The sequence below is a fragment of the Lemur catta genome, chromosome 21 (assembly GCF_020740605.2).
Source record: "Lemur catta isolate mLemCat1 chromosome 21, mLemCat1.pri, whole genome shotgun sequence".
Taxonomy (NCBI): Eukaryota; Metazoa; Chordata; class Mammalia; order Primates; family Lemuridae; genus Lemur; species Lemur catta.
The window spans coordinates 16,937,870-16,962,343 of NC_059148.1; the positions used below are offsets into that span (position 1 = coordinate 16,937,870).

Genomic DNA, 24,474 nt, shown 5'->3' on the forward strand with positions numbered 1-24,474 from the left:
CTGGGATTCACTCAGGTTCAGCACTGTCGTGGGTATCCTCAGTAGTGAGTGAAGATACCAGAGCATGCTTGGGGGATCGTTAGTGTTGAAGCAATGATCACTCAAAGAGGGGTCTTTATGGCATTTTACCACAGCTGCATGACCTTGGGAGAAACAGCGTTTCCTTGCAACTGGCTTATCTGTGTCTCTTCTCCCCGTCTGATTAATGGTAGGGCTGCCCTAACTCTTCAGTCTGAGCTGATTTTCATCCAGTCTGTCCCAGATAGATCGACCGTTTGTACTCATTATGTACTTGTTGACCATCATATCTTCTGGTATGAAGTATCTGTTCAAGTCTTTTCCCTAGTTTTTAAAATTGGGTTGTGTACCTTTTTAAAAAATTATTATTGATTTGTAGAAGTTCTTTTTATGTTCTGGATGTCCTTTATTGGATATATGTATTGAAAATATTTTCTTCCAGTCTGTGGCTTGCCTTTTCATTTTCTAAGAGGATTTTTTTTAATTGACAGCAAAGTAGCTGGTTATTAATATATATATTTTGAGGCTGGGTGAGGTGGCTCATGCCTGTAATCCTAGCACTTTGGGAGGCCAAGGCAGGAGGATCACTTGAGTCCAGGAGTTTCAGACCAGCCTGGGCAACACAGTGAGACCCCAACTCTACAAAAAATTAAAAAAAAATTTTTTTAAGTAGCCTGGTGTGGTGGCATGCCTGTAGTCCCAGCTACTCAGGAGGCTAAGGCAGGAGGATTGCTTGAGCCCAGGAGTTTGAGGTTTCAGTGAGCTATGATGATACTACTGTACTCTAGCCCAGGCAACAGAACAATACGTTGTCTCAAAAGAATAAATAGGGCCGGGCACAGTGGCTCACCACCTGTAATTCTAGCACTTTGGGAGGCCAACTCAAAAGTCCAAAGTCCAGAGTCTCATCTAAATCAGATATGGGTGAGGCACAATTTTTCCAGGAGCAAATTCCTCCTGCTGTTAGCCTGTGAGATCAAACAAGTTATCTACTTCCAAAATACAATGGCAGGATAGACATTCTCATTGCAAAGGGGAGAAATGGGCAAGGAAAGAGGGGTAACTGGTCCTGAGTAAGTTCAAAACCCAACAGGGAAGACAGCATTAAATCTTAAAGCTGGAAAATAATCTCTTTTGGCTTTATGTTCTGCTTCGTAGATACACTGGTGTAGGGGTTGGAGCCTCATGCCTACAGCTCTCCTGGGCTAGATTAACATTAGTGTTTCTATAGTTCTGGTTTCTCAGGGGTGGCTTCACTCCCATGGCTCCACTAGGCATTGCAGTAGTAAGGATTCTATGGCAGTTCTGCCCCTGTGGCAGGTTTCTGCCTGAGCCCGCAGGCTATGCAAGACATCCTTTAAAATCTAGAAAGTAGCCATGCTCCCACGGCTCTTGCATTCTTTGTGCCTGCAGAATTAGTACCACATGGACATCACCAAGGCTCACAGATTGTATCTGCTGGAGTGGCAGGTTGAGCCCCACTGGAGACTGCTTGAGCTGGAGTAGCTGAGGGTGCTGCCTCAAAATGTAAGGAGCAGAGACCCAAGGCAGCTCTGGGTAGCAAGCCCACGAGGGCACCCCTGGCTCATCCCCCTAAACCATTCTGCCCTTCTAGAGCTCTGGGTCTGTGATGGGGAGGGCAGCCTCGGAGATCTCTGAAATGCCTTTGGGGTCTTTCTCCTCTTGTCTTGGTGAATAGCACCTGGCTTCCTTCTATCCATGTCGATCTCTTTGACGTAGCTTGGCTACACCCTTAGTATTCTTGCACAAACATGCTTTTTTACTCTTTCCATGTCCAGGCTGTGAATTTTCCAAATCTTTCTGCTCTGCTTCCCTTTTAACTATAAATTCCATATTTATTTCCTTGCTCTTGCATCTCACTGTATGTGGTTGAAAGTAGCCACACAGCAGCCTGAATACTTTGCTGCTTAGGTACTTCTTCCACCAGATATCCTAATTCATTGCTCTTAAGTTCTGCATTCCATAAAGTCTTAGGGCACGGACACAATTCAGCCAAGGTCTTTGCTACTTTATAACAAGGATGGCTTTTACTCCAGTTTCCGGTACGTTGTTCCTCAGTTCTATCTGAGACCTCATCAGAATGGCCCTTACTGGCCATTTTTCTTTTCTTTTTTAATTTATAAAGAACACAAATTTATTTTCTCACAGTTCTGGAGGCTGGGAATTTCAAGATCAAGGAACTGGCACGTTTGGTTGTCTGTTGAGGGCTGCTCTCTGCTTCCAAGGTGGTGCCATATTGCTGCACCCTCCAGAGGGAAGAAATGCCGTGTCCTCATGTGGCAGAAGGGGAAAAGAGGACCTTCCATTTTTCTACCAACATTCTGGTCATGATCACTTAAGTAATCTCTAAGGAGATTTAGGCTTTTTTTATAGTTCTTTTCTTTTGAGCTCTTACCAGAATCACCTTTAATGCTCAGTTCACGGCATGTTTCGTTTTTTGGTTTTTGCCTTTTGTCTTTTTGAGACAGGGTCTCGCTCTGTTGCCCAGACTAGAGTGCAATGGTCTCATCATAGCTCACTGCAACCTCAAACTCCTGGGCTCAAGCAAGTCTCCTGCCTCAGCCTTCGGAGTAGCTGGGACTATAGGTATGTGTGACCACACCCAGCTAATTTTTTTTTTTTTTAATAGAGGCAAGGTCATGCTACGTTGGTCAGGTTGGTCTTGAACTCCTGGCCTCAAGCAATCCTCTCATCTCAACTTCCCAAAGTGCTAGGATTACAGATGTGAGCCACTGTACCCAGCACTATTGTTTTTTTTTTTTTTTTTTTGAGACAGAGTCTTGCCCTCTTGCCCGGGCTAGAGTGAGTGCCGTGGCGTCAGCCTAGCTCACAGCAACCTCAAACTCCTGGGCTTAAGTAATCCTACTGCCTCAGCCTCCCGAGTAGCTGGGACTACAGGCATGCGCCACCATGCCCGGCTAATTTTTTGTATATATATATTTTTAGTTGTCCAGATAATTTTTATTTCTATTTTTAGTAGAGATGGGGTCTCGCTCAGGCTGGTCTCGAACTTCTGACCTCGAGCGATCCACCCGCCTCGGCCTCCCAGAGTGCTAGGATTACAGGCGTGAGCCACCGCGCCCGGCCGGCCCAGCACTATTGTAACCATTTTACTGCCTATGTGTATCGTAGAACATCATGCTATAAACCTCAAATATACACAATAAAATTTCCTTTTTTAAAAATTGCATAAACAATTATGTACAAATAAAGATAGCCTTACTCTCACCTTTCTGACCTGTATGCTTTTTTTTCCCTCCTTATTGCACTAGCTATACAGTGCTGAGTAGAAATGGTAAGAGTATACATAGTTGTGTTTTTCTCAGTCTTATGGGGAAAGCAAAAGTGTTCAATGTTCACCATTGAATATGTTAGCTGTATTTTTTTAATATTAGAAAAACTTTATTAGATTGAGAATGTTCTTTCCTATTCTTGGTTTATTCAGAGTTTTTATTATGAATGGTAAATTTTGCCAAGTGCGTTTTCTGCATTTATTGAGATGATCATATGGTTTTCCTGATTTTCAAATGTTCAATCAACCTTGTATTCCTGAGATAAACCACACCTGGTCATGATGTATTATTTGTTTTACATATTACTGATTTTTGATCTATTAATGTTAAGGATTTAAATATATATTTTCATGAGTGATATTGATCTGTAGTTCTTTTATAATGTTTTATCTTTATTTTTGGAAAGATTCTTTGTAAGATTTGTATTTCTTATTTAAATTTTTGATGGAATTTGCTGGTGAAATCTGGGCCCAGAGTTTTCTTTGTGGGAAGGATTTTGATTATGGATGTAATTTTGTAAATAGATACAGTACTAGTAAGAATTTCTATTTCTTTTTGCATCAGTTTTGGTAAACTGTTTTGCACAGATGTATTATCTCTTTTTCTTTTGACTAGTCTTGATGGATTTATCACTTTTTTTATAAAAAAAGGACTTTTTGCTTTGCTAATTTTCTTCTTGTTTATTTTTCATTAATTGATTCTAACTTTTTTTCCTTCTTTCCACTTTGGATTTAATTGGCTTTCCTTTTTCTACCTCCTTAAGGTAGAAGCACAGATCATCATTTTTCTTTGTTGTTGTTAGATTATCAATTTTAAATCTACGCTATAAGATTTCTTTCTAGTTTAGCTTCATCCCACAAATTCTGATATGTGGGGTGAAAATCAACTGAAAATACAGTCTGATTTCCCTTGAGACTTCTTTTTGGACATATGGTTTATTTAGAAGTGTGTTGTTTAATGTCCAAATATTTAGGGATTTTCTTGGTATATTACTACTTTCAATTTCCAATTTAATTCCACTGTGACCAGAGAACATACTTTGTATAACTTCAGTTTTTGAAATCTATTGACATTTATTTTATGGCCCAGTATGTATGGCCTGTCTTGGTAAATATTCCATGTGCACCAGGATGTAGGGCCAAGTGCAGTGCTCCACACCTGTAATCCTATTACTTCAGGAGCCCGAGGCAGGAGGATTATCTTGAGCTCAGGAGTTTGGGTCCGAGCAAGAGCAAGACTCCGTCTCTACAAAAAATAGGAAAAATTAGCTGGACACAGTGGCATGTGCCTATAGTCCCAGCTACTTGGGAGGCTGAGGCAGGAGGATCACTTGAGCCCAGGAGTGTGAGGTTGCATTGAGCTAATATGATACCACTGCACTCTATCCCAGACAGAGTGAGACCTTGTCTCCAAAAAAGAAAAAAAAAAGAATGTTTATACTAGAGTTGATGGGTGTAATATTCTATAAATATCTATTATGTTATATATAAAAATATCTATTGGTTGATAGTCATCTTCAAATTTTCTATATCCTTACAGATTTTTTGTTTGTTTGTTTACTTGTTTATCAGTTACCAGAGAGCAGCGCTAAAGATCTCCAACTATGATTGTGGATTTGTTTATTTCTTTTAGTAAGACTGTCAGTTTTGCTTTATATGTTTGGAATCTTTGTTACTTGTACATATACATTTAGGATTCCTAATGAATTGCCCCTTTTATTGTTTTGAAATGAACATTTATTTTTGGTAATATTTCTTTTTTCACAGTCTATTTTGACTTATATTAATATATCTCATCAGCTTTTTTATGTTGATTGTGTGTTTTCCCTCTGTTTCCCTCTGTTTTACTTCCCCATTCTTTTACTTGCAATTTATCTTGAAATTATTCATATTTTATAAAGCGTGTTTCCTGTAAACAACATATAGTTGCATCTTAAATTTTTGTCGTCTGACAATCTGTGCCTTTTATTTGGAGTGTGTGGTTCATTTATATTTAATGCAATCACTGATATGATTGGGCTAAAATCTACATCTGGTTTTTGTTTCTTCTTCCTTTTCTGTCTTGTTTAGGGTTCATTTAAAATTTTTTAGTATTCCATTTTACTTCCTACATTAACTTTTTAGCTGTGTATCATTTGGAGTTTTAAAGTTGCTGTTCCTGGGATTACAATATGCATCCTTAACTCACTACAGTTCTATTTAGAATTAATATACCATTTCATATTTAATGCAAGAACATAAAAACAGTAAAATTCCATTTCTTCCCCATCCTTGATAGTATTTGTTGTCATATATTTTATGTCTGTAATACATATTTTTTACCCCAAATACAATATTATTTTTGCTTTAAGCAATCAGTATTCTTTTTAAAAATTAAGAGAAGAAAAAAATATAGTCTTTTGTTTACCCAGATATTTTCCATTTCCAGTATTCTTTGTGTCTTCCTGTGAATTTGAATTGTCATCTGTATCATTTCCCTTCAGACTGAAGAAAATCTTTTAGCATTTCTTTACTACAGGTCAACTGGGGATGAATGATCTCAGCTTTTGCTTATGGTCTGTCCATTCTGGCTGGGCCAGAACTCCATCTCCCAGCTCTGTCCAACCTCTGCTATCTCTGTTTGACTCTTAGCTCTGCAGCAGTCCGTCTGCTGGGCCTCAGGGAGTCAGCATATGCAGCTCTCATCTGAGATCTGGGGTAACCTCAGTAGAATTCTGGATATTCCCCTCTGCTTACCCCCCTCCTTTCCAGTGCCCGGCCCCTACATCCCAGCCCCTTCAGCGTCCTGAACTGCAGTCTTTGCCTCCTCAGCTCAGTGAGATTAGCATGCTCTGCTTGGCCTCCCTCCCCCCTCCCTCCCTCTCACTGTCCAGAGAGTGCTGCCAGGCAGAAAGCACTGACCTCGCATGTTTCCCATCTCTCAAGCAGCAGAATCTACATTGCCTGTGACATCACCTGAAAACAGTTGCCTTGTATATTTTGTCTAGTTTTGTAATGTATGGCTAGAGGGTAAGTCCAGGACCTGTGACTCTGTCATAGCTAGAAGTCAAATTCTTTGTTTTTGAGTGATGTGTCTCATGTGTCAAATGCCAGAGGAGCAAAATCCTCCAGCACCGAGCTTTGGTCCTCCTGGCTTTGCCAATATGTAGCCCTTAGTGGCTGTTGATCATTTGTCCCTGCGGTGCTTTTGCAGGGTTTGACGTCATTAATGGTGAACAGGTAGGCCTAGGCCTAGGCAGAGGTGACAAAGCAGTGGTTCCCGAAGCTATCTACCTGTCTAATTCACCTGGAACACGGGTTTATAATTCTGTTTCCTGGGGCCCACCCAGACCTGCTCAGTCAGCCTTAGGGGCTGGCCCTTGTTTTTACTTTCTTTTTTCTCTTTTTAAATTTTTTTTGGCCATTTCCACTCAAGGGAAGGCCCTTGTTTTTAAGTAAGGATTGGCGTAGAAGCAGCCTGGCTGGTCAGCATGCGCTGGGTAGGCTTTCATAGATGATCCCCGATCAGCGTTGTTAATCTGATTCGAATGAAGGAAGAACTAGGGTCTCAGAGGTTGATGGGTTTTTGGTTCTTAGCTGCTTTCTTTCCCTTTCTCTTTCCTTTCTCTCTCATCTCAGCTCATTGCCTCTGACAAAATAGCACAGTATAAGAGGAAAAACCCAATTATTTGGAACTTTTCATTCCATTGGCATTTTTTGGTTTGTTTTAAGTGCTTCACACATTTTTCTTTTTCTTTCTTTTAGGGAGATGTTAGAGAAGCAAGTATTTGCTATCTGGTGGCAGAAGATGTTTGTGCATCAGGAAGACCGCTTGGCGGAGAGAATGGTAAATGGCTGTCCCCGAGCACGTACCCAGAGGGGCAGGACCTGTGCAAGCCCTTGCACTCGTTCTTCCTCCTCAGGAAGTTGCACAGAACCCAGACCCGCACTGAAGGGCTTCTGCCTGGGACTCAGGAGGCAGAGGCAGGCCCTGGGGTACCTGTGTCCTGTGTCCATGGAGTTCGTGGATGGCTTCTGGGCCAGGGCCCCTCCTGAATGTTCATTTCTTTTGCCTTGATCATTATTCATGGCCTGTAGATTCTTTCCTGGCTTCTGAACCCTCCTTCTGCTTGACTTCTTCTGTTCTTTGCCTCCCACCCTGCCTCAGGCCATCCTTCATGCAGAGCGGCAGCTTCTGCGTAGGTCGTGGTCCACGTGGTGCCAGCAGGCAGCAGCACGTCACCAGGAGCGGGAGCGGCAAAGAGTGGCCTGTGCCCACCACTGCCACAGGAGGCTCAGGAAGGCCTTCTGCATCTGGAGGGAAGGTGCCCAAGGGCTCAGAACAGAGTAAGTGGCCGGTTCTTGCCTCAGAATTCCTTCCCACCCCAGGCCAGCTTTGACTGGACTGGTAGCACCGTCAGCCTCTCACCAAGTGCCTGTCCAGAGGTTGCATTAGCAGGGAATGTGGTTGTAAGTGCTAGAAATTCAACCTGAAGGAGTCTAAGCAAAACCAGGCTGCAGCGACAGGATCTTGGGATACCTCATGGAGCTCCCAGTCACAGGAACTTGGGTGGGGACAGAGTGCTCAGTGGATCCCGGAGGTTCTGTCCATGGGCTGTATCCTGCTTACTAACTGGGGCCTATTTGAAAGGACCACGGCCAGGGAATATAGACCGGTGGGCCCATGTTGGGATAGTTGACCATGCTGGGACCAGCAGCTGTGGCCAGTGGGCAGGTCCTGGTTACAGGGGCTGGGGTAGACAGCCTATGTGTCCACTGCTTTGCAACCTTTCTGTACCCACTGTGTTCGGAGGATCTCACTCCCTCGCAAACTCTGGCCACAGTTGACTGTCTCCTCAGACAGAGGCTCCAGCACAAGTGTGCCTCAGTGGTCCTGGAGGCCCTGTGAAGCTGCAGGCAAAGACTTGGTTATATGTGCATTTTTCTGGGAGACAGCACAAGTCCTTTGGCAGCTCTTCAGAGAGGGTCTTGACTCCCCCCAGACTTAGCAACCAGGGAGGGCCCAGGGACTATGAAGGGGAACCTGGGGACAGCAGCCTCGCTGGGTCTGGGCTGCAGCGCTGAGCCCGCGTCTCCCCGCAGGAGGATGTGCAGTGCGCAGGCGGCAGAGTTCCGCTCGGCACGGCTCCTGCATTGGGCCTGGACCCGGTGGAGGGAGGTAAGGCTTTGGCGTGGATGCCGTCCGGGTGTGGCTTTTGGACAGGTGGGGCTGTGTGTCAGCACGACTCCGAGCGGACATGGGCCACTCAGCCATCCCTGGGAAGCACTTGCCTCTGAGCTGGAGACCAGGAAGCTGATGAGGAAGTATTAACTCGGTTTTGTGAAATGATTGGCTCCGAGTTCTTTTAGGGGCTAGGCTGCTCTTATCTGAACTTACTGAATCTAAAATTCCTGGTTTACAGGAATCCTACTGGGGGTAAAAAAGTGTTGATGATGACGTTCATTGAGCATTTACCATAAATGAGGCACTTGCCTCATGTGATCCTCACGAGACCCCTGAGCGGTGGGCGTGTGTAGATGAGGACGCTGAGGGTCAGAGAGGTTAAGCAGTGTATGTGGAGGCACAGCGGGAAGCCACCCCCGCCCTAGCCCCCAGCGGCTGTCTCTCCTCTGTCCCCAGTGCCTGGCCCTGCGGGGAGCCGAGCGACAGAAGCTGGTGCTAGCAGCCCTGCATCGCCAGCACCGCTTGCTGCACAGGGCGCTGCAGACCTGGGTGGTAGGAGCCGCTTCTTCCCTCTAGAACTTGCTGTCGGGGCAGGGGAGGTTTCTGGAGACTTTGTTTCCCTTCCTTGTCCCTCCTACCTACCCCTGTCCGAGTAATCAGACAGGCCTCAGATAGAGCAAGCGTCCCCCAGGGTGGCCACAGGTTTCTCTGGCCCTTGCTCAGCAGAGTGAAAACAGTGCTGTCCGTGGGTCCTTGGCCGGGAGCCCAGTGGTTTGGGTTATCCGGGGAGGGCCTAGCGAGACAGTCTTCCCCTGCTGTCGGGGAGGGTCTTCTGGGGAGGGCCTTGGGACCGGGGACTTTGGCCTTTCCCCGCCCTTTGTTAAGTTAAACACCTCTGAGGCCCACCTGGACAGGGAGAAGTGTGGGCCCAGGGGCAGCCTCCAGTCCTCCTCGTCCCCCGCAGACGTACCAGGGCAGGGTGCGGAGTGTCCTACGGGAGGTGGCGGCCAGGGAGAGCCAGCACAACAGGCAGCTGCTGCGGTGAGTCTCCCACGTGTGTCCCGGGGCCCAGGCTGAGCAATGAGGAACAGACCCCAGACACCAGGATTTGGGGGTTCCTGCTTAGGGCCAGGTGGGGGACAGGCCCGCCACCTCATACTGCTCATACCTTGATTTTGGCTTCTCCGCGGCAAGCACGTCACTCACTGTTCACCTCAGCTTGTCTGAAACCTCTGCTGGGTGCAGGGCGGGGCCTTGGAGAGCAGCTCGCAGCTGGGCGCCTGCAAGGCCGCTGGCCTTGGCCTTGCCCCTCGGGGCACCGTTGCCTCCCTGCCGCACACCTGCAGGATTCAGCTGCTCACGGCAGCTTCTCACCTCCTCTCCCGCTCCGGGGGCTGTGGCAGCTTCCTTTCCTGTCAGTTCCCGGGCAGTCCCTGCCCGTCACTGGCTCTCCAGAGTCACTTCTAAGCCCTGTAGGACCGTCGGCATCTCTCACCCGTGGCGGGCACCGCACAGCCCCCTCCATCCCTTCCCCGCGAGCTCTAAACTCGCCCTTCCCGGTAGGCCTCTGCGTTTCTTTTCCTTGCACATGCAGTTCCATGCAGCCTGTGGGCGGTGGGCCTCGGGGACTTCAAACGCCTCCATCCCTCCTCTGGGGTCCCCTGAAGCCTCATCCAGCTTTTCAGATGATGGAATAAGAAAGGGGGGGACACCCTGAGCTAACTCAGCCACAAGCCGCCTCCCAGGCCCAGGCGCCCGCCCTCGGCGTCCCTGTCTCTCCGGGCTTCTCTCATCACAGCGTGAGCCACCTGTGCTGTCGCCTCCCGGCCACGCCGTCTTCCCACGGCACGTCCACTCCTGAGGACCTGGTGTTTGGCCTCAGGCTCGCCGGTGTCCCTGGTGCTCATCCAGTGCCCGGGGCCGAGCAGCTGCTCAGGAGCCATGTGTTGGACGTAGACGCCGGTGTCAGTGGCAACACGGGTGTCGGCAAAGCAGATGTGCTCAGACATAGATGGGCCCTGCCTGGGCCTGGGGGAGGAGCTGGGACTCACCCACAGAGCCTCCCATCTCTCTCTCCATCCTGGTGTCGTCCGCCCTCACCTGCCCGTGCACCCGCAGGGGTGTGTTGCGTCGCTGGCGGGAGAACACTGTGGCCCGTGTGGATGAAGCCAGGAAAACCTCCCAAGCACGTGCTCACTACAGAAGGACCCTGTGTGCCAAGGTGAGGCGCAGGGAGGCAGGACGGTGCTCTGGTGAGGGGTGAGGGCGTGGGGTGGCGGGTGGTGCATGTGTACATACAGCCGTGTGGGCAGGTGTTTTTTTGTTTTTTGGTTTTTTGAGACAGAGTCTCGCTCTGTTGCCCGGGCTAGAGTGAGTGCCGTGGCGTCAGCCTAGCTCACAGCAACCTCAAACTCCTGGGCTCAAGCAATCCTCCTGCCTCAGCCTCCCGAGTAGCTGGGACTACAGGCATGCGCCACCATGCCCGGCTAATTTTTTCTATATATATTTTTAGCTGTCCATATAATTTCTTTCTATTTTTAGTAGAGACCGAGTCTCCCTCTTGCTCAGGCTGGTCTGGAACTCCTGAGCTCAAACAATCCGCCCGCCTCGGCCTCCCAGAGTGCTAGGATTACAGGTGTGAGCCACCGTGCCCGGCCAGGTGTTTGTTTTTTTACTGAATTATGAACCAACATGTGTTCACATGAAAACATGGCACACAGTGAGGGAACTAGTTCTTACCAGAACCAGTGTCTTCTACGCACACGGACCTGTCCACTGTGACGACCTGTGTAAGTCTTTGAGCTTCAGTCTCCTCGTCTGCAAAGAGGATGCTCGCTCCTGCCCAGCCGCCTGACGGGTTCTGTGGCCGCGGAGGCTTTCTGGAAGGCACAGAGCCTCCTGGGAACGTTAGGTCCTTGGTCATCTTCAGTGGGAAATGTCCCCAAACCTCCACCCCGTTCCCTTGACTGGGATAGTTGTGGGGATGTGCCACGTGGTGGGACTGGTCCCATGCACTGGGGACAGTGGGATGGCAGGATGTGGCTGGGGGAAGAAAGGGGAAGAAATGAAGTATCACAGGTAGTTCTGGAACCCGGGATGTTTTAGCAGAAAGCGGTTTGCTGGGAGCCCTGAGCAGCAAAGGTTCACCTCCTGGAAGGCCGCCTGCCAACCTTGAAGCTTCTAGTGGAGGAGGAACAATTGCATCTGGTCAGGGCCCGGTCTGTTCTTGGGAAAACTCCGAGGCCTCCGCTGTCCTGGAAGGAAGAGGACGGGAGTCTTTGCTTGGTTTCAAAGACTCGAAGGGAGGAGACATTTTTTGTTGGGAATGGAGTTCATAGCTCTTTGAGGAGCAGGCACCAGGCTTGCCCTGGCTGCCTGACTTCTTTTTAAAGTTTTCAAGTGTCTTATTTTTGTGATTTCTTCTCTTCTTTTCTTTCTTCTTCTTTTTTTTCCTTCTCTCTTATTTTTTTGTAGAGATGGGGTCTCACTATGTTGCCCAGGCTGGTCTTGACCTCTTGGGCTCAAGTGATCCTCCCACTTCTGCCTCCCAAAGTGCTGGGATTACAGGCATGAGCCACCACACCCAGCCTTCTTTTTGTGATTTCGTGTGTTATTGCTCATAGTTATCTCCGGTACGAGAGTACGTACAGTGCATGTGTTCCACTTAACAATAATAGAATCAAAGCCCACATAATGACAATTTCCGTAAGGCACGGTATGAAGTTTAAGTTCTGGTAGAAAAGTCCCAGTGCCCGAGACACTGGGTCTCCTGTGGGGGGACTGGGGCTCCCCATTGCCCGGTGGTCCACGTGGGTGGTGGGTGCTTCTGGGACGTGTGAGAGCCGAACGTCAGCCCCTCAGCCTCACCTCACACAGAGCCGCCGTCACAGACCTGGGGTGTCCTGGCAATCGGGGTATAGTGATCCCTGCCCTGCCCTGGCCCACCCGTAGGTCCTGGTCCGGTGGCGGGAAACTGCATCGGTGCAGATTTATTACCGGCAGCAGGAGGACTGCGCCGTCAGGGAGGCCCGGAAGGTGCTGGACAGGGGTAAGCAGGGCCTCGGAAGCCAGTGGTTGGGGCGGAGACCGTGAAGACATGGCCGTCTGGGATCCCCGTGCTCCCCCACGGTCTCCGTCTCCTCCTTGTGTGGCCAGTTTCCTGGGGCTGCCACGACAAAGACTGTTCTCTCAGTTCTGGAGGCCAGAAGTCCAAAGTCAAGGTGTGGGCAGGGCTGTGCTCCCCCCAGAGGCTCCAGGGGAGGGAGGGTCCTTCCTCGCCTCTTCCAGTTCGTTGCTGGCGATGCTCGGCTTTCTTGGGCTCGTAGACACATCACTCCAAGCTCTGCCTCCGCCTTCACAAGCCGTTCTCTTCCTGTGTCCCTGGGTCCCCTCTTATGAGGACCCGCCCTCCTCCAGTAGGACAGCGTCCTGACTGCGTCTGCACTGAGCCTGTTTCCAAGTGAGGTCCGCGCTCCCGGGTTCCAGGAAGGACAGGAATGAGCTGGGGGAGGGGGGACTGTCCAGGACATCACAGACACCAGTTCCCAACTGACTGCCAACCACTTTATGTTAAAATGAAAGGCCAAGGCTTGAGAACTATGCAGAAATTAAGGAAAGAACCTGGAATGGAGGAGTCCGGGTGGTTGCGGAGGGGGCGTTGATGGGAAAGGCCTCGGTCCTCGTCAGCCCCTGTCGTGTTAGGGTCCTGCTTCCTTGCACGGCGGGGCCCCTGCATGTTCAGAGAGTGGACACTTGCCCAGTCGGCCTCAGGAAGTCCCCTACCCGCTGTGTAAACATCTTTGAAACGGTCGGGAACAGGGGTCGGCGCCTCTGCTCAGGAGGTGCAAACTCACCAGAGACCCAGGGGGTGGGGTGGGGGGGTCTCTTAACAGCCTGGGGCCCCCTGGCGGGGGAATCCGACATTCTGCAGGGGACAGCTCACAGTTACAACAAATGAAAGTGAAAACAAATGGTTTAGATATGGTTTAAGTTGGACTATAGAGAAAATCAGTCGAGTTGTTAAACTGACATAATAAGAGTTTATTCCAGGACAAAAATTAGTCAGCTTTGGTTTGGTTCTGACTCTAGCGCGTGTGTTGATGAACACACATCGTCCTGACGTCCTCGGACAACACTCGGGGGTCAGACGTCCTGCCTGCTGCACCTCAAACGTGCCCCTGGCTCCTTGCGGCTCCTCAGCTCGGACGAGCGCTGTGTTTCTAGCTCACGCCCGAGAGAGAAGCCGCGGGGGGTGTCCCAGCCCTTGGCCTCTGTGGGCAGAGCTGCTGCACCTGGCACTGCAGGGGCTTCTGGCCAGTGTGGGGCAGCTGCCCTAAAGGTCAAGTGCCCACTCCTGGCCATGGGGGTAAGTTAGAGGTGATAGGTTTGAGGTTCGGCCTGAAACTACTTCTGTCAAGGACTTTTCCTTAGAAGGGGTGGTGGCATGTGGCAGGCCTGGGATTGCCATGTCCATTACAGATGGTCCGAGGGACTTGGGAGACGGGGTGGTGAGACGCTGTGCACACAGTAGGTGCACACACACCTGGGGAATGATTTCTTGGCTTATATTAAGGCATCAGAGTCTCAGGCACACCTTAGCAGTCCAAGAGCTGCCACCTCCTCTAAACTCCAGCTCAGGTGAGAGGCCCCTTTCTCCCTCAGGAGGTTCTTCATGTGCCCGGCAGCATCTTGCATGAGGCTCTGCAGGGCCCCCCTGGCACGCCCGTGGTGGCTGTGGACAGGCTGGTGGCTCCAGGAGGGCCCTTGGGGAGCACAACGGTACATAGCAGATCTGGTTCCTGGCCCCCGGGCACTCACAGTCGCTGAAGGTGGCCAGAGCTGTCCTTAGAGAGTGGCCACCAAGTAGAGGCGGGACAGCCCCCATCCCCACACAACCTTCTCCGCTGCCTGAACATTCACCGTGACCCGGTCGCCCGTGGGATCGCACGGAAGGGCAGACTGTGGCTTGGATCTGCCGCAGGCCGTCTCCGGACCTGGTTTCGGCGCTGGCGGGACGGCAGCCGGAGGGCGGCGCGGCAGAGAGTCCGGCTGGAGAGGGCGGCGCGGCGCCACCGCCGGCAGCTGCTGCTGGGGGCCGTGGCCCGATGGAAGGCGCACCACCTGGGGTGTGTCAGGAAAAGGGTGAGGCAGGTGGCGGCGGCTGTCCAGGTCTCCCCCGTGTGGCATGGGGTGTCCAGGCCAGGAGACGCCTCTCAGGAAGGGGTCTCCCCTGACAGAACTCGGGGCAGCTGCCACGGGTGGTGGGTGGCTTGGGGTCCTGCCGGAACAAAGCCGCCGGAGCTTTCTGGGTGTTCACTGGAGACGGGGGTAGGCAGCCTCAGAATCGGGTCTCCTGGGGAAGGTGGCTCAGCAGAGAAACCTGGGTCACGCCGACCCCCGGCTTGTCAGAGCCGTCTAGACACCCCCTGCAGGTGCCGGAGGCCCTTGGCCTCACCCGGGACTCCTGGCACTGGGAGGACAGTCCACCTAGGCCGGGAGCCTTACCCTGCGGCTGCCCCCAAGCAATGCGGGTTAGACGCTCACCCTGGTGACAGGACGTGGGGTCCCCGACTGCAGTTGGGATGCAGCTCCCTGTGCCCTTGCTCTCTCCCCAGCTCCTGCAGCGCCAGGGCACCCGGCTCCTGGCACAGAGACTCTGCGGGGCCTGCTTCCACCAGTGGAGACAGCAGGTGGGAGTCCCTGAGATGTCCCTTCCCCACTTCCCTCCGGCTGGCTCCTGAGGCCAAGGCTGTGGGTGACCTTCAGCCCACACGTCTAGTTCAGTATTGTTCATGTCACCCTGTCCCAGGGCACTTCTCAGCTTCCTCCCATCTGCGACCTGTACAAGGCCAGTCACTTCCGTGCCTAGTGTAGCTTTCTACAGTGTCATGTTAAAAAAAAAATACATCAGTGTAATATCCGAAAATTAATATGAAATCTATGTTGTGTTTTTGGCGAGGCCTTGATAAAAAGCCTGGGGGATGGTGCGCATCATGCACGGCTGCTCCTCCGGCCCCCCTCCCCGGTCCACTGCCACCAGGCGCCTCTTGCAGGAGCCTTTTCCCCACGGGCCCTTCCTCCGTCCACACGTCAGGTGTGGATCCCTCCTGGGGAGGGAGGGGAGCCTTGATGAGCCAGGCAGTTAGCCGGGCCTGTGCTCAGCACGGTCTCCCTAAAGAGGCGACAGGCAAGCGGGGAAGTAACCGGTCTGTCCCGCCCTAGCTGGCGGCCCGGCGGCGGGAGCAGCAGGCTACGGCGCGCGCCCTGTGGTTCTGGGCCTTCTCGCTGCAGGCAAAGGTACCGGGCTCTGCATCTCGCTGCGAGTGCGGGGTGGGCCGTGGGCAGAGGCCCTGGGGGAGCCCAGGCAGGCCGGCCCGGCTCACTCCTGCGTCCCCAAGGCGTGGGCCGCGTGGCTGGGCTTCGTGCAGGAGAGGAGGAGGAAGGCGGCGCGGCTGGAGCGGGCGGTGCAGGCCTACCACCGGCAGCTGCTCGCCGAGGGCGCCGCACGCCTCCTGCGCTTCTCCGCGGGCATGAAGGCCTCCCGGCAGCAGCTGCAGGCCCGGCAGCAGGTCCAGGTAGGCCCGGGCGCCCCCCTGCCTGTGGGGGGCCGGCGGGTCCCGCGAAAGCTGACGAGGGGCCTTGTCACAGGCAGCCCACAAGCTCCACCGAGCCGTCCGCCACTGCGCCACGCTCTGGAAGCAGAAGGTGCTGGGCTGCGGCAGGGAGCCTCAGCCCCCAGCACCCGTCGCAGCCAGCAGGAGAGTGACGTTTGAGGGGCCCCTTCTCGACCAAGCTGGGGCTGGGGCTGGGGACGCCACCCGGGAGACCAAGAGGCCACAAGCTCCTCAGCCTCAGGGAGCCCTGGGCAGCCTGGCCCTCGCCACTGGGGAGCCGCACCTCCGGGAGCTGTGAGTTGCCCGTCCTCGCCTCTTCCTCCTCCCTCCCACCTGGGACGCAAGCTTGGCCGGTGCAGCGGGGAGGACAGCCCAGTCCTGATGGGACGGGCCAGGCACGGCCTTGTCACAGCCTAGCAGCTCCCACCCCACCCAGGGCAGAGGGAGAATGCAGTGGGGTTTCCAGACCCTCTTTCTCCTCCGCCTGCCAAAGCTCAGGAAGTGGCTGTCCCTTCCTCTTCCACACCTTCCTATCCTCTCCGGTCTGTCCCACTGCTGAGACAGCCTTTTCCAAAGTGATACGTGTAGTTGAGAAAAGGAACAAGCTGTAGGCAGCTGTTTCCCTCTTCCTCACTGGCTCCATCAGAAACCCCTTTTTGGGACCTGGCAGTTGCCCTTCTTCCCCTCCCACCCCCCATGGTCTCCCCAAACCCTGCACCGACCCCCACCCTGAGCTGAGGTAGCTGGCAGCCCCCAGAGTGACCAGCTCGGGCGCACCGGCCCGGGGCCCAGTCCCTGCTCTGCCCCGTACTGCCTGACCTCGATGGGAGCCCGGCTGGCTCAGAGGCTGCTCCCCCGTGACGGGGACCACACCTGCATCGCCAGGGCTGCAGCAGCCCTGTGGCATCAGGCGCCCTCCGTGGCCCAGGTCCGCCCCGCTTGCCGACTTGGGCGGGAGCTGCGCCTTCTCTGGCCTTCAGGCTCCTTGTGGAACTGGCGGGTGGGACTGGATGGCCCCACCCACAGAGATCTCGGCCCTGCAGCCCCTGTCCACCTAAAGGGACAGACCCTGTGCTTCCTCCCAGCAGTGCTGCCCGCTCAGCGAGGAAGCAGCCGCGACGCCCACTCTTTCTGCTGGAGCCCGTGCAGAGCCAGTGGTCCCTGGGGTGTGGCACCCTCCAGAGGCAGGGGTAGGCTATGTGGCCATGGGCCCCCAAAGCAGCTGGCACCTCCATCTGGGGCCTGTTTTGGTGGCCCTAGAGTGGGTGGCCCCTTTCCTTCCTGTTCCTTGGTCCCAGAGAAGGGTCCACGTCCTGACCAGGCTCCTGCCTTCCCTCCGCTCAGGCCTGAAAAGCTGCAGGAGTGTGGGCTGAGCACGACCCGACCAGCGGGCCCTTCCCTGATGAGGGCCGCCCTGGCAGAGGCCCCAAAAGCACCGGTCCCCAGCAGCCTCCTGCCTGGGGCCCTGTCTGGTGCGCCTTGCCCAGAGCTGCCCCCCACGGCAAGAACAGGCCCGGAGCTGCTGCTGCTGCCTCCTTCCTCCTTCATGCCCCGTGGGGCGGAAGCACCAGCCAGGGTGAGTCGTCCTCTACCAGGCCTGGTCACTGGGGCTGCCATTCCTCGCTCTGGCCTTTGGTCCCCTTTCTGGTGCACTTGGCACCGTAGCCACAGCTGTACTCATGGTTTCTGGAACACTTTGGCATGGGAAGACACAGAGGCCACTCATCTGATCAAGTGTAGGTGCCCACTGCACGCCAGGTGCGAGGGACACAGCCGTGAACGGCCTGCTGCCCCTGCGCTTGCGCAGCTTCCAGCGTAGGCAGAGACAGAAGAAACCGCCGTGTGCAGACCAGAGAAGTGACCGCAGGTCACGCAGGCTCGTGCAGGCTCTGGGGCGAAGTCTGGAGTCTGAGTAGGAAATCGGGCACGTCCCAGCAGGGAGCGCCGTGTCTGGTTTCTAACGCGGGTGGCTGTGCGGGTGGACGGGCACTGCTGGCGGCAGACGCGGCGGGACACACTCTGATGGGTTTGCCGAGAATGAGGGAAGGGGAGGGATCCAGGGTGACTCTTGGGTTTCTGGCTTGAGTAACTTTGGGAACGATGAGTTCTTTCACAGAAAGAAAGAAAACTGGGGGTGGGGACAAGTTTTAGGCAAAACACAGAGCCCATTCGAACCTGTCAGATTTGAGAGAGAGCAGCGGCATTGAGTCTGCCCTCGGGGGAAAAAAGTATGGCCAGAGGCGCAGACTGAGAATCCTCAACACAGGCTGAAGGCTAAACCCCCTGGGAACCGATGAGGTCACCTGGGAGGAAGGTACAGAGGAAGGACAGAGGGGCCGAGTGGGCAGGGATGGGTGGTTAGAGCTCCGTAATGGAGGTGACAGCCATGGTCGGGCCACCCAGAGCGCTAGTGCCTTAAAGGGTTGGGGACAGGAAGGAGGCAGCTCCTGTGGTGAGTTTGGCCACGTGGGGCCACACCCTGGCTGGAGTGGGGTTGAGCTGGGACATGCGGTCTCCCCAGAGGAGGGCTGGAGGGCTGAGGCTGGACAGCGGGAACAGTTGCCTCTGCCTGACCCCTTTTCTCCCTGAAGTCCAAGCTCAGCAAGGTCCTGCGCTCAGAGCCAGGAGGGTTGGAGGGTGGAGGGCTCAGGAAGGCCTGGACGGCTGCTGGGCAGAGCAGAGCAGCCCCCAGCGCAGGTGGGCTGCTCCTTGGGTTGCTTCAGCGGGTGCCCAGGAAGCCCAGCTCCAGGTCCTGGGGTTTGTGGGCAGGTGGTGACATGGAGGGTGACGAGGACTCGGTGCCCCTCCCCGGGGTGTCTTCCTGGCTTCCCTGCTCAGCGTCCGTCCGTCCTTCCTTTACAGGTGTCAGCTCTGCCGACCACCCCCAAGCCGAAGCCCCAGGCCCCCCCATCCCCGGCCCGTCTCCCTGACCCCCGTCTGCTCCTCCCTGGGGACTTCACGGACACCAGGGCTGGGCCTGGCTCTGAAACTGCAGGTGCGTGGCTGGGGCCCGTCAGGCAGTGAACACCCAGGTCCCAGAGGGGAAGATGGGCGAGCGCGGTGTCCTGTTGCCGTAGGCCGTGTGGAGCTTGAGGCCGAGCTTGAGGGGATCCAGCAGCAGTTACAGCACTACCAGGCCACCAAGCAGAACCTCAGGTAAGGCCTGGGCCATGGGCCGTGCAGCAGGCAACACGCTGACAGGTGTTGCCTGGAAAGGCGGTGTGGGGGGGGGGGGTGTCTCTTTTCTCTGAGCCAGCTGCCAGGATCCTGGGGGTGTCCACCGGGTGGGGACGGGAGCCCCCAACACGTGCTGGCCAGAAGCACCACCCCCTCCACTGCGGCACCTTTGTCCTGCCGAGTCCTGCGTAGCAAGGCCCACCTGGGACAGAGGCCCTGCTTTCGATGGCGGGGGGGAGGGGCGGTGAGAAAGCAAAACTATAAAAAACCCAATCGGGTCATCCCACCTACCCAGGGATTGTAATGCCCCTGTTAAAAGGTGTGGAGAAGACAGGCCCGAGCCCCCAGCTGCACCGGTGGTCTGGGGACCATTGACATGTGTAGCAGCCTCAGAGCATCGAGAAAGCAGACTGGTCCCCTCCTCCCCAGCTCTGCACAGGGGAGCGGGGACAGGAGGGTGCTTGCGCCTGGGCTCACCTGAGTTGCTGTTTGCTGGGGAGGAGGTGCAGGAGGCTGGGGGAGAGGAATAAGAATTCATGCCTGCAGCTCAGGGCAGGGCACCCTGCCCGACACCCCCTTCTCTCCACCACCTCCTCGCACCAGAGTTAGTGGGGGGGGGGGGTCTCTCTGCCCAGAACCCGGCCTGGCGGGCAGCAGGTGTCTCCACCCCTCAGGTCCTGCCAGCGGCAAGCGAGTAGCCTGCGCAGGTGGCTGGAGCTGAGCCGAGAGGAGCCCAGGCCTGAGGACCGGGAAATGGAGCTGCAGGTGCAGCAGGAGCTCGAGGAGGTGAGCCCCGCCCCCCCCCCAAGCCGGCCCTCGGCCAGCCCCCACCCACCCGGCTGTGCCTCCTCAGCCCAGACTGTCCCACCTCCAGGTGGAGCTGCAGATCCAGCAGCTGGCCGAGGAGCTCCAGGCGCAGCGACAGCCCATCGGCGCCTGTGTCACCCGCATCCAGGCCCTGCGGCGCAGCCTGTGCTAGTGCCACCCTGTGCTAGTGCGTTTGCCCAGGGGGACAGGAGCTGGGCTTCGGGGGAAGCCTCGGGCCACCTCCAGGAACAGAATGCAAAGCTCCACTGAGTTTTAGCTTTTTATTTCAAAATGTTTTGCAATTAAATGAATTACTGTTCAGAAGTCTCCCACTTTTCAATACAAAAATACTGTGCTACTGATACAGTTGAAAGAGTTCAATGACTTCTCCTGCAGGAGAAATCCACGGTGTCCCTAGAATCAAGATGAAGTCCGGCCCCGTCCCCGCCATCAGGGGCTCCCCACGGCCCGAGTGCTTGCTAGCAGGGACAGGTTTTCTAGGCACGGCGCCCTCAGCCTCCACCACAGCCCCTCAATAGCAGCAACCTTCCCCCATTTCATGTGGGGCTGGAGACAGGGAGAGGGACAGAGCTCTCCCCTGGGCCACCTGCCTGCCACCAAGAGCACTCGGCCAGCTCCAGAAGGCTGGTCACAAGGGCCGGCAAAGGTCTACGTGGTAAGTCACTGTCCTCAGAGGACACCGGCCGGTCCAGGGTGATGCATTTGGCTCTAAGTGCAAAGAAAGATTCAGCTTTTTCCAATGAGCCCAAGAACGTGCATTTGGGAAGAGAAAGCGGTTGTCATGAGGCTGGGTGGCCCTGCGGGCGGGGGCAGTGTCCACAGTCCGTGCCAAGGAGGCACCTCACCCTGTGCCACTGTGCAGGGGAAAGCAGAGGGTTAAGGCCCAAAAAAGCAAAAGGGGCGACAAAATGGCCCAGGTGAGGGGAGCGACAGGACAGCACAGGGTTGCCACTCGTCACCCTGGAATGACAGTGGGCCGACCGGGATGCTCAGCGGGGAGAGGCGGGTCGCCAGTTACACAGTGTTAACAGATCCAGAAGTGACTCTGCGATCACACCAGCCTGTACTTTTTCTTTCTTTATGGGTGGGGGGAACAGCGCAGGTTGAGGGCAGGGCAGGGGCTCCGACCACCTAACGGGAAGGATCCAGGACCTCTCGTCTGCACCTCCGGGACAGGCGGGCGTGGAATCATCCCCGTCCTACCTGGTCACATCCCCCCACCCCTCAGGCAGCCGTCACCCGGACGGCCTCGTGGCATTTCGCCTCTGAGAGACTCTCACGTTCTGTCCGGAAAAGGCCCTCAACAGCCGCAGCCACGAAGAGGCTCTAGAGAGAGCCCAGCGGCTCCCCAAAGCGGATTTTCTGTCCTGCTTTCAGCTGGAAGTTGAAGTCTTTGGGGGCCTCGAAGATGAGCACGATGGTGGAGCCCAGGTTGAACTCGCCCAGGTGCTCGCCCTTGCGCATGGGGACGCCCTCCTTGTTGGCGTGCGTCACGAAGCTGAAGTCGTTGTAGGAGCCCTTGCTGTACCGCGGGCTGTTCGTGTGCAGGTCCTGTGGCGGGGGGCCAGGTCAGAGTGCCGCCCCCCCCACTGTGCTAGGGTCCTGCTCCCTCTGTTGCTCGTTCCCCACAGCCGCCCCAGCTCCACAAGGGAAGTGGGGACGGCAGCTCAGGGCCAGCAGGGCCTGGTCTAGCCGGATCTCACACAGCTGCCACCTGCTGAGAACTGGGCCCAGGAGGACAGGGAAAGACCGCCCAGCCACCCTCCCAGCAGGAAGGGCACCGCCAGACTGGGAGCCAGGGGCCATCAGTCAGAAACCGACACCCAAAAAGGCCGTCCCCACGGGCAAGGTGGGCAGCAGGTGCTGGGTGCACCGCCCACCCCCCCCAAGCTCGCTGCTCGCTTTCTGCTCCTGCTCACTCTCTCCTCTGACCGTGGTTCCTGGCAGAAGCCAAGTGCCAGGCAGAGAGGTTAATTCCCTCCCTCTGCCACAGATAAGGTGCAAGTGACAGCACGGTGGGAGGGAAGCCTCAGCCGGCAAGGGGGGGGCCCCTCCTCTGGCCTGGCCCTCCCAGAATTTACAGTCCCCGTGGATCCGCCACCCAGACGCGAGGGTGGTGGACCCAAGAGGTCCAGCCCTCGGGCCTTGGCAGGGCCTGGGTCCTGCTCACCCGGTCAAAGTAGATGCGAATGGAGCCCACGTTGGTGGCCCCCACGGCCGTCAGCGAGAAGAAGCCGTGTTTCCAGTCCCCGGTCAGGACCACCCGCTCGTTGTGGCAGAAGAGCTCTTTGATCCAGCGAGCCATGCCAGGGTTCACGGACATCAAGGAGCCTGTGGGGGCAGGGACCTCTGCTACTCCCCATTCAGAGCCATAACCCGGAGGGACACGTGACCTGTCACCTCAATGTCATTCCAAATGCAGAGCAGGCTGGACCCCGGGCTCCTCTGCCCAGGACCAGCCTGCCTGAAGCAGGCAACTCGTGGCCTCAATGACCCCTATCTGGAGCCTGGTCACCTGACACCAAGAAGCCAAGAGCCTCTGTCGGAAGCCCACAGGGCAGCTCCCACCCACCTGCTGGCCCTGGGCCTACCTGGGAAGTGTCGCCGGTGTGAAACGGTCCAGTCAGTGGGGGAGTGGAAGCAGTGGTAGTCCCCGGGGGCCAAGTAGATGACACAATGGTAGAGCTCGTTCCCTTCCCGAGTGACCAGCTGGTTCTTGAAGGAGTCACATGAGGTGGCTGTGGGGCAAGGGCAGGCAGGAGGGCCACGCTCTCAGACAAGCCCCAGGATGGCGCCTGTGCACAGTCTGCACACGGCTCCCATGGGAGCCCTGAAGCTCTGGTGCCCTCCCCTGCCCTCTGACACCTGGCCCAGCCACACAGCAGCAGGGCTGCCTGGGCTCTGTCCGCAGTCACCCACCTGGGGGGAAGGGCAGGTCCTCCGTGTAGGTGCGTGGGCCCAGGAACGACTCCAGGGAGTAGGTGACCCCCTTCACCTGCTCCACCTCGCAGTTCTTCACCTGCCCAAAGTTGAGGATCTTCCCATCTGACGGGCTGATCTGGAAGCACCAGGAGAGGCTGCTGGGAGGGAGGGTGTCTCCTCCCCTGGGAGACAGCCCCCACCTTGTCACCTGAGCCCCCAGAGCCCTGCCCCCAACAGACATGCTGGAGATGGGGGGCCGCGCAGGGCAGGGGGGGCCCGGCCTGGGAGGAGCCGCCCAGCTGGGGCCTCGCCTCGGAGGCTGCTTGGAGACAGGCTGGAATCCCGTTCCCACAGCAGGAAGGGAGGGCAGGGTCGCGCCTCACCACGCTGTGCAGGCCACAGACCGGCCGGGCCTGCGGCTTCAGCTTGCGCCGGAAGAACTCGCTGAGGTTGCGGTAGTGGCGCAGGTCCTCCACGGCGGCCTCCTTCATGTTCACGCCGAAGGTCCAGATGTACAGGCTGTAGACGGGCCTGCGCAGCCAGTGCGGCAGCTCCACCTGGTTGAGGCGGCCCCAGGCCCGCGACAGCAAACGCGTTGGCACCGACTTGTACAGGGCCACCTGCGGGCCAGAGGGCGGGGTCTGAGTGGGCCCTGTTGCCCCCAGCTCCCAACAGCCCACCCCCCACTGCAGGCGAGAACGCGAGCCCAACAGGGGCCACCTGGCCTAGGCGCCCCACACTGGTTTTGTGACACGGCTGTTTCTCACCAGGAACCAGAACTGTACTTGCTAAATACTCTCTCAAACTGAGGATTTACATACAACTCAGGTCGTTCTAGTCATCTCATGCAAAGGCCAAATAGCAACTGCCCCGGCCCCAGAGCGGCAGGCCGGCGAGATGTGAAGGGACCTGACCTAGCCACCGCGTCGCAGTGTGTGGCAGGAGGCCGTGGGCACCGAGCCCTGGGCCCAGCTCACTGCCCACATCCCAGACCTCTAGGGGAAGGAAGAGACTCCGAGGTGCCTGGGACAAGTCTACGGCCCAAAGTGTGTACCCTCTTGTCCTAGCAGGAAGCCAGGAGGGCACCCTGAGCAACAGCAGGGACTCTCAGATGCAGATCTGCAACACCCACTGCCATCTGCCCAAGGTGCAGGCACAGGCCTTGTGGCCCCCGCAGGTGTGGCCGGCACTCAGAGGGCCCAGGTGCCGCCAGTGTGGCCACAGCAGGCCTCGCGGTCAGAGGCTTCTCCTGGGACTGAGCCGGTCCACAACGCCGTCTGTACCCTGGGCTCCTCCCAGGAGGCAAAGGGGACTTGCCCCCTTGGGGCCACTCTGTTGTCCCTCCCTCCAGGGAAGCCTGGAGCACCTGAGCATAGATAGGCGATGGCCTGGGGACGGACACTGGGTCCTACCCGTTGGGTCCTGGAACTCCAGGGCCA

General features: G+C 55.6%; 2 protein-coding genes across 17 annotated transcripts in view; one reads left to right on the forward strand and one right to left on the reverse strand.

The window, feature by feature from the left end:
• Positions 1 to 20,413, forward strand: part of SFI1 (SFI1 centrin binding protein) — an 88,000-nt gene extending 67,587 nt beyond the window's left edge. For 4 of the 12 annotated variants that reach the window (XM_045534515.1, XM_045534514.1, XM_045534520.1 and 1 more), the window contains exons 16-32: positions 7,076 to 7,157; positions 7,479 to 7,657; positions 8,414 to 8,489; positions 8,952 to 9,047; positions 9,410 to 9,536; positions 10,614 to 10,716; positions 12,447 to 12,543; positions 14,476 to 14,620; positions 15,110 to 15,184; positions 15,717 to 16,069; positions 16,143 to 16,402; positions 17,194 to 17,298; positions 17,453 to 17,684; positions 18,971 to 19,103; positions 19,186 to 19,264; positions 19,960 to 20,071; positions 20,160 to 20,413. In XM_045534515.1, the coding sequence (XP_045390471.1) occupies positions 7,076 to 7,157; positions 7,479 to 7,657; positions 8,414 to 8,489; positions 8,952 to 9,047; positions 9,410 to 9,536; positions 10,614 to 10,716; positions 12,447 to 12,543; positions 14,476 to 14,620; positions 15,110 to 15,184; positions 15,717 to 16,069; positions 16,143 to 16,402; positions 17,194 to 17,298; positions 17,453 to 17,684; positions 18,971 to 19,103; positions 19,186 to 19,264; positions 19,960 to 20,071; positions 20,160 to 20,264 (2,359 nt within the window). In that variant the 3' untranslated portion in view covers positions 20,265 to 20,413. Of the gene's footprint in view, positions 1 to 7,075; positions 7,158 to 7,478; positions 7,658 to 8,413; positions 8,490 to 8,951; positions 9,048 to 9,409; positions 9,537 to 10,613; positions 10,717 to 12,446; positions 12,544 to 14,475; positions 14,637 to 15,109; positions 15,185 to 15,716; positions 16,403 to 17,193; positions 17,299 to 17,452; positions 17,685 to 18,970; positions 19,104 to 19,185; positions 19,265 to 19,959; positions 20,072 to 20,159 lie in introns of those variants that run through there. The other 8 variants (XM_045534522.1, XM_045534524.1, XM_045534517.1 and 5 more) reach the window with 7 other exon arrangements.
• PISD (phosphatidylserine decarboxylase) overlaps positions 20,360 to 24,474 on the reverse strand; it is a 39,885-nt gene continuing 35,770 nt past the window's right edge. For all 5 annotated transcript variants that reach the window (XM_045534536.1, XM_045534537.1, XM_045534541.1 and 2 more), the window contains exons 4-8: positions 23,419 to 23,655; positions 23,033 to 23,171; positions 22,705 to 22,851; positions 22,284 to 22,444; positions 20,360 to 21,664 (exon numbers count right to left, since the gene is read on the reverse strand). In XM_045534536.1, coding sequence (XP_045390492.1) covers positions 21,440 to 21,664; positions 22,284 to 22,444; positions 22,705 to 22,851; positions 23,033 to 23,171; positions 23,419 to 23,655 — 909 coding nt within the window. In that variant the 3' untranslated portion in view covers positions 20,360 to 21,439. The remainder of the gene's footprint in view (positions 21,665 to 22,283; positions 22,445 to 22,704; positions 22,852 to 23,032; positions 23,172 to 23,418; positions 23,656 to 24,474) is intronic.